The sequence below is a fragment of the Ambystoma mexicanum genome, chromosome 7q (genome assembly GCF_040938575.1).
Source record: "Ambystoma mexicanum isolate Mex_15411 chromosome 7q, UKY_AmexF1_1, whole genome shotgun sequence".
Taxonomy (NCBI): Eukaryota; Metazoa; Chordata; class Amphibia; order Caudata; family Ambystomatidae; genus Ambystoma; species Ambystoma mexicanum.
The window spans coordinates 788,650,004-788,666,988 of record NC_090941.1 but is presented as its reverse complement, the minus strand read 5'-3'; the positions used below and the strand labels follow the sequence as shown (position 1 = coordinate 788,666,988).

General features: G+C 46.2%; 1 protein-coding gene across 3 annotated transcripts in view; it reads left to right on the top strand.

Moving 5' to 3' along the window:
* The window catches only part of DYNC2H1 (dynein cytoplasmic 2 heavy chain 1), a 3,314,293-nt gene that overhangs the window by 1,422,420 nt on the left and 1,874,888 nt on the right, over positions 1 to 16,985 (top strand). For all 3 annotated transcript variants that reach the window (XM_069639013.1, XM_069639012.1, XM_069639011.1), the window contains exons 41-42: positions 6,603 to 6,758; positions 15,559 to 15,818. In XM_069639013.1, coding sequence (XP_069495114.1) covers positions 6,603 to 6,758; positions 15,559 to 15,818 — 416 coding nt within the window. The remainder of the gene's footprint in view (positions 1 to 6,602; positions 6,759 to 15,558; positions 15,819 to 16,985) is intronic.

Here is a 16,985-nt window from a genome sequence, read left to right as displayed (position 1 = left end):
CCCATTACCAGATTTTATGAGGGACCAGGCTAGGTTACGGCAACTGGCAGAGGGCCTCCACGATGGCAGTGCTTTTGACTCCTTTTCGGATGTGGATTTCCAGCAGGTGGTTGAGAAAGTAGTCATGGCCTTGTGGCTCGGCGCACTGTCGAAACCGGTGTTGCAGTATTAATCATCGACATCCTTAAACGTGGACCGCAGACTGAGTGGGCTTTGCCGCTCAATGCTGCCATAGCGGATGCGGTCATGGCCTTGTGGCATTGTCCGTGCTTGACACCCCGACACCGGCAGATGACACCGAGCTCATGAAAAACATATAAAGCTGCAAGAGGAGACCTTCCTTTTCTGATGGCCCATCTGAACCCTGAAGGGTTGGTGATGCATGCCACAACGGTTGCGTGCAGGCCCTCGACGTCAAACCTCCCCACCAATAGGGAGTCGAAAAAAGTTGATGCTTTGGCGAAGAAAGTTTTCGCTTCAGGGAGCATGGCTCTTAAAGCTGTAAGTGCCACTGCTAAATTCTCCCATATCCTCTGGAGCACCGTTTCAGAAGCATCTGATCACTTACCAGAGGGAGAGGTCAAGAATAGCTTTGTGGAGATATTGGCTGATGGCAAAGAAATGGCCTGTCAAGCGTTCCAAGCAGTTTTGCATGCAGCAGACTGTATGGGTCGTGCCATGGGCACCTCAATGGTCTTGGTCTGCCTATCTGAGGGGCTCAGATTTTTCCACGAACGTTCAGTCATAGCTGCTGGTTCCTGCCTTCAATAGTGAACATATTTTTGGCCCCAAAGCCAATTAGTCACTACACAACTTCAAGGACTCGAAGCTGACAGTCGAGTCACTAGGATTAGCTGTGCAGAAGCGTCCAGGGCCGTATTTTGCCTTCTGGTCCAGAGGAGGGGGGTACAGGAAATGCTCCATCTTTCCCAGAAGGGCTCAAGCTCCTGAGAAAAAACGGGGCAGCGTACACTTCCACGGCCAGCTTGAGGTAGAGGGGGGCTCGAGAAAGACTACTACAGCTTTAGCGTCGATGGTGCCTCAGAAACCTCTTTGAGTTCCTCCCTCCCCCATACTTTGCGGGTTGGAGGCAGAGACTCAGGGCTTGTGGCCAAATGGAAGGACATGACTTGGGTTCTTTAGTTACTCAAGTGGGGTTACTGCCTTCCATTTATGAAGAGACCCCTGCACAGACCTCCACTTCCTTCCCGACAGTTGGAACCGGAGCCTCGAGCCGTTCTTTTGAAGGGAGCAGTAGAGGCAGTGCCAGCCGAGGAAATAGGATTGGGTTGGAATACCTGATAATTCCTGGTTCTGAAGAAAAGGTGGGAGGCCTCAGTCCCATTCTGGCCTTCAGTGATTTGAACTACTTCTTGAGGAAGGACAAATTCAGGGTGGTGACGTTGAGAGAAATTCTCCATGCTTTGCAGTTCCAAGACCGGCTGGTGTTGCTTGACCTTCAGGATGCCTATTTTCACATGCCACTCCACAGGAAGTATGGTTACTAAGGTTCATCATCAGGGAGGCGCATTACCAATTCAAGGTTCTCCCTTTTGGCTTGACCCTCTGCCCCAAGGCTCTTTACCAAGTTGATGGCATTAGTAGCTGTCCGCCTCAGGAAAGCCAGCATCATTTTGCTTCCATACTTGGACAATTGGCTGATCCGTGCATGCTCGTTGGATCAAATGTCTAGGCATCTCGAGGTCACCTGTTCGCTACTGCCTCTTTGGCAACCTATATTTTCCTGGTGCCACAGGCGAGACTCCAGATCAGCTCCCTTCATTGGCTTCTCAGCAGTCATGGTCGCTGTATTTCAGCAACATGTCGGATGTCCTTCAGGTGCCGAGGTCTGTGGCGAATGACCCGACCTGTTGAAGCGAAAGGAGAAACATATTGGCGGGAGAACCTTTCTGGGCACCATGGCTGGGGAAGCAGGTTGTAACGGATGCCTCGCTGAAGGGCTCATTGCAGCACTCTTCAGATCAGCGGCCATTGGTCTCCGAAGGAGAAAAGTTAACACATCCATCTAATGGAGCTGCAAGCAGTCAGACTGGCGCTGATGGCTTTTGCACATTCTCTGCAGGGGAAACATGTGGTGTTAATGGACAACACAGTTACCATGCAGTACCTCAACAAGCAGGGCGGGGTGAGATCACTGCCCTTGTGCAGGGAGGCCATGCAGCTATGGTTCTGGATGCTAGAGAGCAAGATCTCGGCCTCTGCAGCTCATCTGGCAGGGGTGGAGAATGGGTTGGCGGATGCTCTGAGCAGGCAGAACTTGGTCTCCCACAAGTGGAAGCTACACCCGAAGGTCAATTCAGTAATCTTGACACAGGGTGTGTACCCCAACAGTGCGCCTATTTGCAACGAAGGACAACACAAAATGCAAGAAGATGTGTTAGAGGGAATTTCCGCCATGGGGGTGCATTGGGGAAAGCGTTTCTGGTGGAGTGGGTCTTTGACATCCATTATGCGTTCCCACCGCTACCGGCCATCCCTTGGATTCTCAGGAGGTTGCATCATTTCAGGACTCACCTGATACTGATAACCCCAGACTGGGGGAGGAGGACGTGGTACCCAGATTTCTTGGACTAGTTGTATGCCACCTATCCAGCTTCCTCGGAGCCCGGACCTCTTGTCACAGTCAAGAAGCAATGTGCTTCACCCAAACCGTACTCTCTCAACCTGCATGGTTGGCTCTTGAGTGGCTGAGGAACTGGGACTTCGATGAAGAGTTGCTAGAGGTGCTGTTGGCTGCACGCTCACCATCGACTAGGTTCCTTTACGCGTCAAATGGAGAAAGTTCACAACTTGGTGCAAGGCTAAAGGATTAGACCCCATGTCATGCCCCAGCTCCACCTTGATGCCAAATCAGGCTAACAAATGAGCACGGTTAAGGGGTATATGGTGGCCCCGTCCCTATTCAGAAGGACTCCAGAACAAGGTTCCTTCTTCACTATCCCAGTGGTTGCCCAGTTTTTAATGGGCCTGGATAATTATTTTCCTCCTTGGCCTTTTGTGGTCCCTGATTGGGATTTTAATTTGGTTCTCACCTTCCTGATTGTCGCTCAGTTTGAGCCTTTGCCTCCAGCACCCATCAGACTCGCCAAATGGAAGACATCTTTTTGAGTGGCACTCAGATCCGCTAGAAAGGTCAGTTAATTGCTGGCCCTCTCTAGTAAAGCCCCTTTGTGGAAATGATTTAAAGAGAACGTAGCCCTGAAAGTTTTTACCAAAGATGATGTCAGAATTTAATCTGGGCCAGAGCATTCATCTTCAAGCTTTTTACCATCTGCCCCGTCCTTTGACAGGCGAAGCTCCACAGATTTGATCTTAATAGGGCGCTGAGTTTTTACCTGGCTAGGATGGGCTCTTTCAGAAAGGACGACCAATTGTTCATTTCCTTTTTTCGCAATCCAGGTTGGGGCGAGCAGTTACTAGGCAAACTACCTCCTCGGCTCTTCAGAGGGGAGTGTCGGTTAGAGACATTGGTCGCACTGAAACATGGTCTTCTCTGCAGACGTTAGCCAAGCATTACAGCTTGGACTTGGCACACCATCGTTTTTTGGTGTGACTTCCAACACTCCTCGAGCATGGTCACTGCTTTGGGAGTCTCAAGATGAGGAATCTGTGGGAGACTGCAATCTATTGACAGAGAAATTACTTACCAGTAATGTTCTTTCTATGGATTGTTCTCCCACAGATTCCTCATCGCCCTCCCAACTTACCCCACTTGGAAGTGGATTGTCTCAATCGCATTGTACAGTCACGTTTCTGTGCGATCACATGAGGAGCAGAGGGCTACGTTGGGGCAGCAGCAATTGGTTGTCAGACTGCCCTTCTACTTCTTCTGGTTGCATTTCAAAGGTTGAAATATTTAAGAACAAGGTAAGCAAACATTTGTTGTTTCTTTGATTTTCCCCATCACTACATGTTCCCTCTTACTGGGTGGGGGGGTTAGGGAACTGATGTAAGTGGGCGTAGTGCATCCTTTTATACAGCAATTAACGTCGCATCCATTGTCGACGAATGGCGCGGCTGTATACGTTTAACACCTCCTCCCCTTAGGGGCTGCCCCTGCCGGCCATCACCTACCTTTTTTAGGGGTCTTTCCAGCCTTCCCCAATGTGGCAGTTGTACCCGCAATGTTGCTTCGCGCAGCTCCGTTCTGAGCGGGCACTTCTCTCAGGATTTCGCAGATCGCGCAGGCACAGACTTCCCTGTTCCAAATCCCGCGCATGCGCAGTTCATAGGGCTCTATGGAAATGACGGCTTGAACAGTTCAAGCATCGTTTTCGTCATAGGCCCTTATCAGCTTCCTCCTTTTGCCGGTTCACCGCGTCTAACCGTGGTTGTTCCCGAGCCGTGCTGTGCTCCGGCCCGGTTTGCTGTCGTCCTTCCTTGACTGCCAACCCTGTTCCACCTCCAGATCCCTTCTCCTTCTGGGTTCTTCCTCCCTTCTCTGTCCCTGGATGGTTCTCCTATGTTCTTGTCCTGGCATTCCCCTTCTGTCTTGCTGACTATCCAATTCTATTACACAGTACCTTCTCCCAACGTGTGGGCTCCTATCCCCAGCAATATTCACCTGTACCTGCATTTCATCTCTGGCCGGCCTTCATCACCTTCGGCCTATTTCCATCTTCCACATCTATTTGGAGACTTCAAGCAACATATGGACAGCATCTCACAGTATGGTCTTACTAGTCTTTGTTTGCACTGTCTATACGCCACGAAAATCTTTGAAAAGCCGTCCCGTGGCGTGGGGAGCCTATTCAGAGTTCCCTAGTTGCACTCTGGTGGGTTTTGGGTGGACTTCTCGCGCCACCCTGACATCTGAACTTCCAGCCCGACAGCCTGGCGCCCACATCTCCATCTTCAGGAAAAACAGGTACACAGCACCAGCGAAATGCTTTGCTTAACAATAAAAGGGAGTTGTCAATATCAAGCACCACTACGCCCCCTGTTGAATTTCTTTTTTTTCGAACAGCTGACATTGGATAACTATTGCAATGAGGAATCTGGGGGAGAAGAACCCATTGAAAAAACATTACTGTTAAGTAATTTCTCCACCTTAGCCACCTTACCTGTACAGTGATACTTAATGACTAATTATATCCACTTGCTGATTTACCCTGCTGTTCCTCCCTATTTATTTATGGATTGTTTGTTTGTACATGTAACTCCTTGTTTTTACATGTGAGAAAAGAAAACTAATAAAACATTTTTTTAAAAAGAAAATAATATCGCTATTACCACTAGAGCCCATCAGTTATACTTCAATGGTATTCCATCATGATGTTGATGGTGCTACTATTGCAGTAGATAAACCCTTGCTCTGTACAGAGCTCAGTGCCCACTTTCATTCAGTTCCTTTTTTTGCCATGCATAACACATGTCACTCTGAGAACACAGTAATTTGGTCTTTCTTATTGCTTATAATCTTGACAGGAATATAGGGCAGTGGAATAATTCTGTGAATGTCAACATTAAGTATCTTTGAGATTGTTAAACAAAAGTATTAGTTTACTTGCTAGACAAACAGGCAGCATCCTAGCGGTTAACCAATTCCCAAACGACTGCTCTCCCGACCTGCTACTCGTATATTGTTTGGGACACACGACTCCCAACATTTCTAGAAATACTTACCAAGCCTTCTGGCACTCTGTTCCCGCCTACAACAATGCAACACATTATCCCAATATATAGTCTGTTGACAGTGTTCATGCAGAGCGACTCCACCTGACAAACCTCTTGCAGGTAAACATGGCCGATAAGGCCTACTTTGGGTTTCTTCCTCCTCAGGCGAGGGGCATATGGCTTCCACCCCCATAACGACTTCTGTCCTGATAAAGGGCTCATGGTGTCAGCTGGTTTGCACCAGTGGGATACATGAGCATCAGTTCAATAGCCCTTTGCAGGGCTCAACGCTCACAGTCGAAGGTTCACATCTTCTCCTTAACTGCATGATTGGGTCATTCGAGCCTGCATCCCGCACCTGGTGTCAGCTCAATTTACTGCACTTGCAGCCTTCTGCACAGCGTAAGCTTCTCCCTGAACTTCAGAAGTCCCACTTCTTGCCATCTCAGACCCTTCAGTTCCTGGGAGTGGTTGTGAACACCTGTCTGGGCAGGGCTTTCCTGCCCCAAAGATCAGGTAACTGACATCTTTCAGGTGGTGCAGGTCCGGGTCTTTCAGTCCCAAAGGATCTTCTGTGCCTTCTGGGCCTCTGTCTCAATACATCCTGGTGGTCTGATTGAGCATGAGAAGATCTTTAGGCAAGCTTTGTTCCCTGGTGGCTGAACATTTCCAGAGACCTCTGGCACTGGAGATTGAATATCTAAAATGAGGAATCTTTGGGAGGAAGGACTAATCCATCAGAAAGATCATTGCATTAGCCAAGTAATGTGTTATTTTGGATAAGTAACGTCTAATGTGTTAGCCTTGGTGGAGGGTTGGTATAGGGTATAGCAGAGTTACTTTGAATGTTTTCATTTTGTATTGATTGATGTACATGCAAAATCTTATTTTTCATTGTTTATCTGTATACATAGTTTAAAATGTCACTTCTAATGCTTGCGTGAAATTTGAACGTCTATTTACAGAATGACTTTGTATTAGAAACCAGCCTTGTTGGGACTGTGTTGAATGGGCTGTCACATCTCCATGGGTGCACTGATCGTGGACAGTTTGTAATCAGTTTGATAAGAGGACTTGGTGGAAATCTAAACATGAAATCCCGTAACGAATTTGCTAAGGAGGTAAGATGTGTTCCTTTGTCTGCTGCATATTTAATGAGAACGAACCTTCTTCATTGGAAACTTAGCAGTCATCTTCATTCTTAAAGAGATGATAGTCTTTATTTATCCACTAGTGTTAGTCAATTTTTTGTCATTCAAGACCTGAATGCTGCTGCATTGGGATTTGTTCTGTTTGAGCTGGAAATCAAACCAAACCTTTAGACGGAAAATAAACCTACTTTCTTATTTTGTATTGTTAAATTGAGATGATTTACTTACTGAGAAAACACCAACACTAAGTCGCATGCGAAAATACACACTTGTTTTTCCTTTACATTTTGTCTAAGTCGTTTTGAACCATTCTACCAGCAGCTTGGCAGCCACTTTTGGTCTGAAGAGGTGTGTCCCTGTTTTGGACATCTCCAACGCTGCTTATTATGCTTCATTGCACACAATTGCCAAACTAGTTCCTGGAATTCTCATCTGGTCAAGATTGCCCCCATTTGGTTCTGCAATGCTCTAACGTTTTTTTCTAGGTGTTCTATATACTGCCCCTGGCATCACATCTCGTGTCAAGTGCGCAACGGAGTTGAGCAGAGCTGCATATTGCCCCCTGCAGGCTGAAATAGTTTCAGAGAGCAGATGGCACATACACCTCTCTCCACCAACCTCCACACTCCTTCTGCGCTCTCCTTGTCTCTCGGACTTCATCTACTTCCTGTCCTCACCCAACTACAAGCCAACCCCAACTGTTCCCAGCTTGTATTCTAAATAGTCCACTCCTCCCCAGGGTTGGCCAACTTACCATGACCAGTCACTTGCCTTACTCCAAGGGGTGTGATAGGGAAGAGCTTGGGGAGGCTCAAAAGGGTTTATAAGCCCTGCCTCCTTCTCCACTCCCTTATTGTTAAGGCCTTCGTGTGTGCCTCTTTTGAGTGATAAAATCCCTGGTGGACTAGTGGTGTTTCTATTAGTATGGCCTTCCTGGAGACCTTTGCTCATTTAAATAAAGTTCCCTGGTGGGTGAGTCGATTTTTCTGCGTGCGTTCTCCATCAGACGTTACCTGCTGTAGCTGCGATCCACTCCAGGCTGCTGCGTCGGATTGCAGCTTCTCCCGCGGCTTCATCCCCTGTTGGAGACCCTCTACCCCTCTTCCTTCTGCTGCTTGTCTGCTTCCTTTGAGGCGGTTGCTGCCACGTCCTGTGCCGGAATCCTGTTGGCTGTGCCGGGGCAGCATATGCGGCACTGCCTCTTCAGCCACCCACTGCATCGTGATCTTAATTCAGTGAAGGCCGGGAAGGCCACATGGAAAGGTGAAGTTGGGAGGGGGTCGGGCACTCGGGAACCTAGAGAGGGTAGGGTTTGGGCACTCACCCCTCCAACCCACTCCTGACTGGGGGATGTAAGCAGCCCTGTCACAGTAATACAAACTGGACATTCAAATGGTTCTGATTTGGCTTCATGTGACAGCGAAAAGTAGCGGAGGTAGGAATTTCCCCCTAGATCGGTTTGCTATTCTAATCTGCAAGTATGGCATTGGGCCTCGTCACAAGTTTGGCATTAGCCCTTAAATGTAGCAGTAGAAGTATTATTGCTGCATTTAGGGGCTGGCCCTATCACGAGTCTGGCTTATTTACTCCCAGCTCTTGGCTGCAGGTAAATTCGCCCAAAAAATTCCCATTATGCAGAAAATTCCCAATGGGGAATGGGGATTACTAATTGGCGTCCAACCTGTGATCTTGCAGTAATACCGCTGGACCGGTGGGTGCCAATATAGCTGGGCCGGGATACCGCCCAACTAGTAATCAGACCCATCCTCTGCAATCGCACCAGCCGCCGAAAGGAACATTGGGTCTGCCTGCCGCTCGCCTGAAATTCAAGCGTTCTTTCTCTCCAGTCCTTCATTAGGATTTGCTTTGTGACTTATATACCTTAACCAGGTATTTTTATCAGGGTGTATACATTTTGAACTATCAGATTGAAAACATATTTTTTAATCTCTTATAATGGTTTTATGTTTTGGACCTGATGCTTGTCCACTGTGTTCAGTGTTTTTTAAAACAAGTGGCAAACCAACATTATTTTGGTTTGTGATGTCTATTCATTGTGAACAGGTTGGATGCTTGGTTCAAAACATTCCTCCTTGGCAATTCTGTTATCACTAGAATGCATCATGGACTGCGCTCAAGGTTTTTTAAAACGAGCAGCAAAACATGCATGTTCTGCTTTGTAACCTCCTCTTCTTTTATTAAGTGCAAGCTAAACGGCCAATTTGAAAACATATTGGGCCTCATTACGAGTTCAACGGTGTGGTAAAAAACAGTGGTAATGCAGTGGTAACTGCCGCAATACCACACCTCGGAACTACAGGTTTGGAGGTAAGGCAAAGGAAACACACCTCCAGCAGAATTCCTGTGCCTTTCCTCCCAAAAACAGCCATATCGGCAGTATTAATGCCGGTGGTAATACCACTGACACCCTCATCGTGTCCTTTGGACTCCAATTAATGGGGACAAACGCTCTCTACCACCACTTGTAATCCGGTGGTAATACCACGGTACCAAGTGGTGATAACGGTAATACCATTTGGTGCTATCTCAGTGGTATTACTGGCCGTTGTCTGCCTACATGTGAACAATAAAGACTCTTGTTATTTCTGTTTTGGGCTCTCCAAATAGTGACATTTACTCTTTGGCTTCAGGTAATGCTAAATATCGCCTAAACTCCGAGAGATGGAATGGAGGAGAGAAAATCTTATGCAGAGGTGATCCTCTGGCGAGAGGACCTCCTGGAGGGGCAGAGCAACGCTAGATTGTGGAGTCGGCAGTAGTGTGGGAAGCAAACTGGTTGCCAGCAAGGTGCTGGAAGAATGGTGTCCTGAATGGATGGAGGAGGAGGAGGAGGAGGAGTCCCAGAATCACACATTGTCATATCTGTTTGGTTCACTCTCCTGCCAAGCATACAATACCTCTCTTGGTTATATTCGGGGTGCCAGAACCTCTTATAGTTTGACTTTGATAAGGGTGCGGGTCCCAGACTCGCTATGTACCTTCAGTGTCCCAAATCCTTTTATTCCTCTGGGTCCCAGACCCACTTATGGTTTCACTTTCATATGCAGGCAGGGTCCCAGACCCTCAACGTTCCTTTGGGATCCCAGGCCCTTTCTTCACCCCCTTGCTTCCCCAGAACTCCAACGCCTCTCAAGCAACCCTAGTACCTGTTGGCTTCTGTGTTGTAGGTACCAGCATTTCCCAAGCAGCTGCGTTGTTAGTTGAGGCGCGGGTGTTCGGGTAAGCAGCGGGTTCTGCAGCAGCTCTGCAGACATCTGACACTGCCCGGCTGCACAAACTTCCTCGCAGGTGCTTCGCCAGGGACTGGGTTGCACAGAGGTTCATCCTGGAATCAGCACAAGGGGTCCTTCCAGCGCGGACCGGGTTTGCCTTCTCACCTTTCTCTGTTAATGACTTTGTGATCGGTTCCTGTCTGCTCGCCCGATGCACGGCTCCCGCAGTTCCTCCTCGGAGGATCGTTTTCCCTTAGCATCCCATCTGAACTCGTTTTGAACTCCTGTGCTGGTCTGTTGCTTTCCTTTGGGCCAATGACATCTCGTGAAAAGCTAGACTGCTCACATTGTTTTTTCATGGTGATCCTCGGATTCTAGTCATCTTCTCAGTACTTCATTTCATACTAGATGTGAAAAACTTGGTTGGTATTTCAGTTTTGTCAAGCATGTTTGGCTAATTTGACAACAGAACACATTGGCTCTTGCTAGGGGGGGAAAGGAGGACTTGGTAATGGAGATGGGGTTGGGGCACTGAGGGGGGGTTGGGGGTGCAATCCATTAGAAGAACAAATTACTTACCTTGGGTAATGGTATTTCTGATAATTTTCCTCTGTGACACTTCTAGGGAGTTTGTCCCTTCTCTCCAAGGGCAAGCCGCCCCGTTTGGGACTAACAATGTGTGCCTGCTATGCAAAATATTTCCTACTGGCAGGGCAAGCGGCATCTCACTGTGGCTGACCCTCTCCCCGTAGTCCCCCTTTAGAGGATAGTGAATTTCCAATTGACAATTCTAGAACATCTCCCTTAAGACCAGAGTCACAATTCTGTATGGGATATATGGGGGCTAATCACAACACAAATGTACACTGCCCTTTAAATTTGCAGAAGAGAACCACAGGCAAGCAGGTACATGGGACATGCCAAGGAGAGGGAGGAGGGTGGCTGAGCTCCAAAACACTACAAAAGGGAATAATAATAACAACAAGAAAGCATATATATCCGAGGGCCTGTATGGGGTGATACGAAATCAGAAAGAGATACACCCTGAGGGGGTGAGCCCAAATGTCAGGAGTTGGGCTCTGAGGTGAACTGAAGGGCCTTCTCAATCCACTAGCCAGGCAGGGGATTGAGCAAAAGGAAGGGGACAGTGATTAAAAATCAAGCTTTTTGCTTCCAAGCTGCAAGGGAAGCATATAACAAGTTAACAAAGGGAACCAGATAACCTGTATAAACAAAACTATGGGTTTTCTATCAAATACTACTACCTGATATTGGGCGAAAGTCCACTCCTGGGGTTAGTAGAGGGATAATGGAAAACCCTGAACCGATGGAATGTGGCCGCAATAAAATTAGGGATTTGCAAAAAACAACCTTACTAGGACCTAACCCTAACCCAAACGGCAGGAGGATGGGCTATAAGGCAGGACACAAAAATGGATATAGAAATCCACAACGCTGCTTTCCAACAATCCAAGATATAGGGCCTCATTACACGGACGGCGGTGGACCAAGGTGCTATTAGCACCTTGGTCCATGCCGCTAAAATACCGGCACCGCCTTGGTGGAAAGGGGAATTACCGCCCTATTCCGAGGTTGGTGGGGCGGTAATTCCCCCTTCCCCCATTGCCCTTCCCCATTCCCATTTTTGCCCCATAGGGCATAATGGGAATGGGGAAGGTGCTAATTAGGGCACCGCAAATTGCGGTACCGTAATTAGCTCCCTGGCCCCGCAAAGGGACCTCGCAGTAAGGCGGTAAGGTTTTACAGGTACCAGTAAAATACCGGTACTGGTAAACCCTTACCGCCGTCCGTGTAATGAGGCCAATAGTCACAAAGGCCTAATCCAACAGGAATCCGGAACCAATGAAAATGCTGTGAAGAAAGCCAAGTCCAGTATTACAAAAGCCATGGTTGGCGAGCTGGAGAAATCACAGGACAAATGCAGGAATCAAATGCCACTCGGAGACTGAACAGTTTGAGGAGCACTGAGGCGCCGGATGCTGGGGATTAAATCCCTGCAGCTGAGGCGTGGTTTCTGTCTGTGCTCTAGATATTGGGAAACTTAGTTTGTTAGACCGCAACCCGTCCCTGATTCGCCTTGGTAGGTGCCACACAAGGAGTGTTCTGCCAGCAGTGCAGTAGCGGTGCGTGACACCGAACTCATAAGCAACAAGGGGTTGCCAGATACCCAAGACCGAGAGAAACACCCCGAGAGGGTAAAACAGAACCCAGTAAGCCAAAAGGGGTCATAAGATACCGGAGACCAAAGGAAACACCCCGAGTCGGTGAGCATCAACCCAATAATCCACAAGTGATTACCAGATAACAGCGAGTAAGAGAGACATCCCATGGGATGAGCCCGAGCCCAATAACTCACAAGGGGATACTAGATGTGGGAGAAAAAGAGAAACACCCCAAGGTGTTGAACCTGAATCCAATAACCCACGAGGGGTTACCGGAATACCACAGTGCAAGAAAAACATTTCAAAGAGGTTAATCCGATTACAGTAAACCCCAAAGGGTCACCAGAAAGCAGAGAGTACTTGAAAACCCCAGAAGGGGTAAATCTGAATTGAAGGACTTGGAGAGTCAAATTGTACACTGGAACAAGGTTATTCTGGGAGTGGGTCAGGAGACTCCTTTTGTGTGGATAATCAATGAGCTTTGCTTTAGATTGTATGAATAAACGAGAAAAACTGAGAGCCATTTAAACTTTGTTTTGAACTGTACTAGCAGGCCAAGGCCTGGAAAATCCAAGAGAACAGAATTGCAGAGAGACATTTGCGGGACGGGTTCACGGACCAACCAGCACAAGCCAAGAATGGGGAGTAAGAACACTTCTCTAGGCTAAGTCTTTTTGTTTTCTTTGTTAGTGTTAGGGACAGCCAACAGGGTAGTACAGGTTTGGACTAAGGACGAGGTTGAGATGTGATACATCCTTGTGAGCACCCTTTGTTGTTTTCAAGATTAGAGACGCTCCACCTTAGAAGTAGGGCTAGGTGAGGCATTTTCCTTTATTTTAATGAGAATTCGATTATTTGAAAAATGTCCCCTTGTCCATCTCCTGTGTCTGACCTCCCACAGATTCCTCATCTGCCCTCCAATCTGGCAGGGACGTCATTTCACCAAAATGCCAGGGGTAGCAGAAGTGACATCACACAACCCTTGACCTCTGGTGACATCACATGACAAAATGTAATTTGACCCCACCGCAAAGTGACATCACGGGAAGCGATGGAACATGTTATTTCACCCCTTGACAAAACAGGAAGTGGCATCACATAGCATTGTTCCCAAGTATACTTCAAAAAATAAAATATGGTTACAACATCACTGTAATGTGATATACATTGCATACAACAATGGATCACTGTATGTATCGTTAATATTAGTGTGTATCAGCCAATATTACCAAATTACTGTGAATGCAAGCATGTGTCCAAGGCCAAATTATAATGATGAGTTATTATATAGCATATACGCCTAAGCGCTTTATATAGAACTAATATACGTACAATCTCAGCAATGTGTTGGTACACATTTATCAACCTCAGAAGGATGAAAGGCTGAGTTGGCCTTGCCGTGATTCGAACCTGCAAACTGCAGATCAGACACATTGCAAAAGCGAGTGCCCAACCTACTGAGCTATCTTACTGGGTATAGTAAAATAAGCAATTGCACATCTGAATGTTCTCCAACTCAGAAACCAAACTACACTCTGCAGTGGATACCATTAAACTGGTAATTGAGATTTAACAGCAGGTCAGTTCATCTGCAGGTCTGGTGCAAAGTTGGCCACATGTCAAGCCTGCCTGCATCTACTATTCAGGCTTCAGAGGTTGGCAAAATACATACCATTGGGAGGGTTCATAACTGTGTTGTAAAGAATTTAAAATAGGGCATTGAAAGCAGCGCACTCACACGATATCCCGTTACCTCATACATGCAAATATCCTGAACAACATGCCATGGAGATAGGAAAGATAGACACATTACAACAAAGCATTAATTGTGGCACAATGACATGAAGAGCCACTTTATGTGCTATGGTGAAATATTTCGACACTGTACACAAGATTTTAGGCACAAGGATTCTGTCAAGTGACCGAGGACACGAGATGAAATGTCTTGTGATGATCGTAACAGAGACAACGGCAGAAAAAACATCCTATAACTGCAGCTTGCGAAAAAGAAAATACATGGTCCGAAATGTATGCTTATTCTACTCTGATTGCTTTTTGGAAGATTTTGTATGCATTGTGAATTGGAGGTTTTTAAGAACAGACTAAATCAGTGACTCACCCCCTGAATGTGCCTGAAATAAACTTTTAAAGAGTCTAGCAATTATTGTATAGAATTCCAGAAAGACAAATTATTTGTTAATCCTATTCTTTCTTATTTAGGGTCACTGCTCAAAGTGTTACACTTGTGGAACCCCTGTTGTTATTTTAAGAGGCCTGAACCAGAAAGCCAGCCCACTCCAGAAACAAAGAGCCGCATGACACTGCCAGGAATATCAATTTAAAATTAAAATAAAAAGATTTTATTTTTTAGGGGTAGCAGGGACCTCTGGCGACCCCCAAAGACATCCCTGTCATCTGGCCTAACACACACACACACAGCTCATTTCCATTCAATTCTGCCATTCATCAGGTGCTGAGCACAATGGGGAAAAGTGGAACTGAAGTCGGGGTGCTGGGTTCTGTATTTATACTGAATGCACTTGGAAACTGGTCTCCGGTATTAAGCACGTTATAAAAGAATTATAATTATGTGGCGTTGCTTCTGAGCAGTGGAGCCAATGATGTTAATGAACACACTGGCATAGAGACGCATTGCCTTCACTGCTGGCAGAAACACATTTTAAGAAAATAAGCTAGCAATGGAAAGATGCCAAGATGAGGAATCTGGAAGGAGTGAATCAATCAGATAGAACATTACCAAAGGTAAGTAATTTCTTTTCCTGCCAAATCTGTAGTATGATTCTAGCTAACTCCACAATGATAGGATTGTTTCAGATGAGGGGGTAGTTGTTTTGTTATAAGTAAGATGCATACACCATTACAAGAATTGTGGTATATTTTAAAGAGTATTAAAGCGAGTATGCCAGCTTTTTTTTCGAGCGATGCAGTACTTTAAAAGGCCTCAAAACCTGCACTTTCCACTAGTCATTGGCTAATTGGTGATAACTGAACCTTGGCAAATAAAAAATAGTGAGCAGGGTGTAGTTGGAGAATTGAGTTGATGAGTGAGTTTTTATATCTGGCTAGTAGCTTGCAATTTGAAATGTTTACCACTGCTTTAAATTGGAAAGTACTGGCACGTATGAGTAGCAAGTAGGTACCATGGGTGGTGAGTACATTCACCTCTATCTTTCTGTTTCAGCCACAGATGGATATAAAGCATTGATCTTAGTATTTTAAATTAGACTACAGATCTGGTCATCACATTTACCCTATTCAAAGCCTGACCTAATAAACAAAGCATGTTTCTGAAAAACTAGAGTATGTATGATTGGCAAGTTTTTCCTTTTCCAGGTCTTTAACTGGGCACGGGAATCTCCGCCGGACCCTCGCAAGCCATTAGAAACCTATTATGATTCCAAAACGGGACGCTTGATGTCATATGTTCTTGAGAAACCTGACAATTTGACTCCAGAGGCCTTTAGTAATGTTCAGACACTTCCTGTAATTCAAACCCCTGATATGCAGAGGGGTTTGGATTACTTTAAACCATGGCTTGGTCTCCACACCATGCAGCCCTTTGTACTGGTGGGACCTGAAGGATGTGGGAAAGGGTAAGTCATCTAAATGTTATGTCATTCTTTAAAATCCATTTGCAATGCACTCTGCACATCTATAATAAAGCTCATGATTCGGCATTATGTGATGTTTGCCTGTTAACTCATCTATTACACTGGTTTCTAACTATAGGTTCAGGTGATATTGTAAAGTGGGAAAGTGGAGTAGGATTTGTGGCTGTTGTTTAAAGATAGTCTAGGATGTAAACTGTTAGAATGCTTTAGATTGCTATCAAGCTTCAAATGTTTTACACAGGATTACACCCAAGGCCATTAGTGACAATTGCCCAACCCCAATTCAGCACACTTTTTAAGATTAATCAGTGGGCTAACATTCAAGCACTGTATGACATATGCAAGATCACTGTATAAGGAACTCGCAGGAGGGGCTAACATCTTCCTACACAAGTTCAAAATCCGGTTGGATTTGATATTTCTGATTTTTCTAGGCCGCCTACCAAAAAGACCGATTTATTTCAGTTGATTTTTGGCAGCCTGCAAGAAGCGAAAATATCACATTCCTTTGAACCCCACCCATGCTGGCGGATGTATTACAAGTTGGGGGGGGTTTCAACCCCTGAGCTCCCCTTCCACAGCCAAATCCTCCTTCCCACCAAAGCATTCCCCTACCACATAAACATACAAACATACACACACACCACCACACAGACATGCTGACGCGCACACAGACACACAAACATACATACACAAACATAATCCTCACCTTGCAACTGCTCTTCCTAGCCCTGACGTGCCTGTCAGCCCCTGCGCGCACTCGTGTGTGGCAGGGGCATGATACTTCGATTTAGAAAGACTGCTCTGTGCGGTCACAGAGCGGTCTTTCTAAATCAATCTTTTTTTAAAAAAAAATTAGAAAAACGACTTTTTCACTTAATACTCAAAATCCTCCAATCCATTTGGCAACTCAAAGAAACCAGTCCCAGTTTGAATCGAAGAACTGTGATTGGTAAACAATCGGGCACATTCAGAGCCCACTTCCACACTGTGGATTCCACCCTATCGTAATTTAAAGCTCTCCATTTTATGGCTGATTTCCATAGCTTTGGCGTGACTTATAATACTTTATAAGCAGGTAAATTGATAAGCGACAGAACCTGGAACAGATTTTCCTCATTTGGGCTGCAAGTTGAGTATCCTTAGACA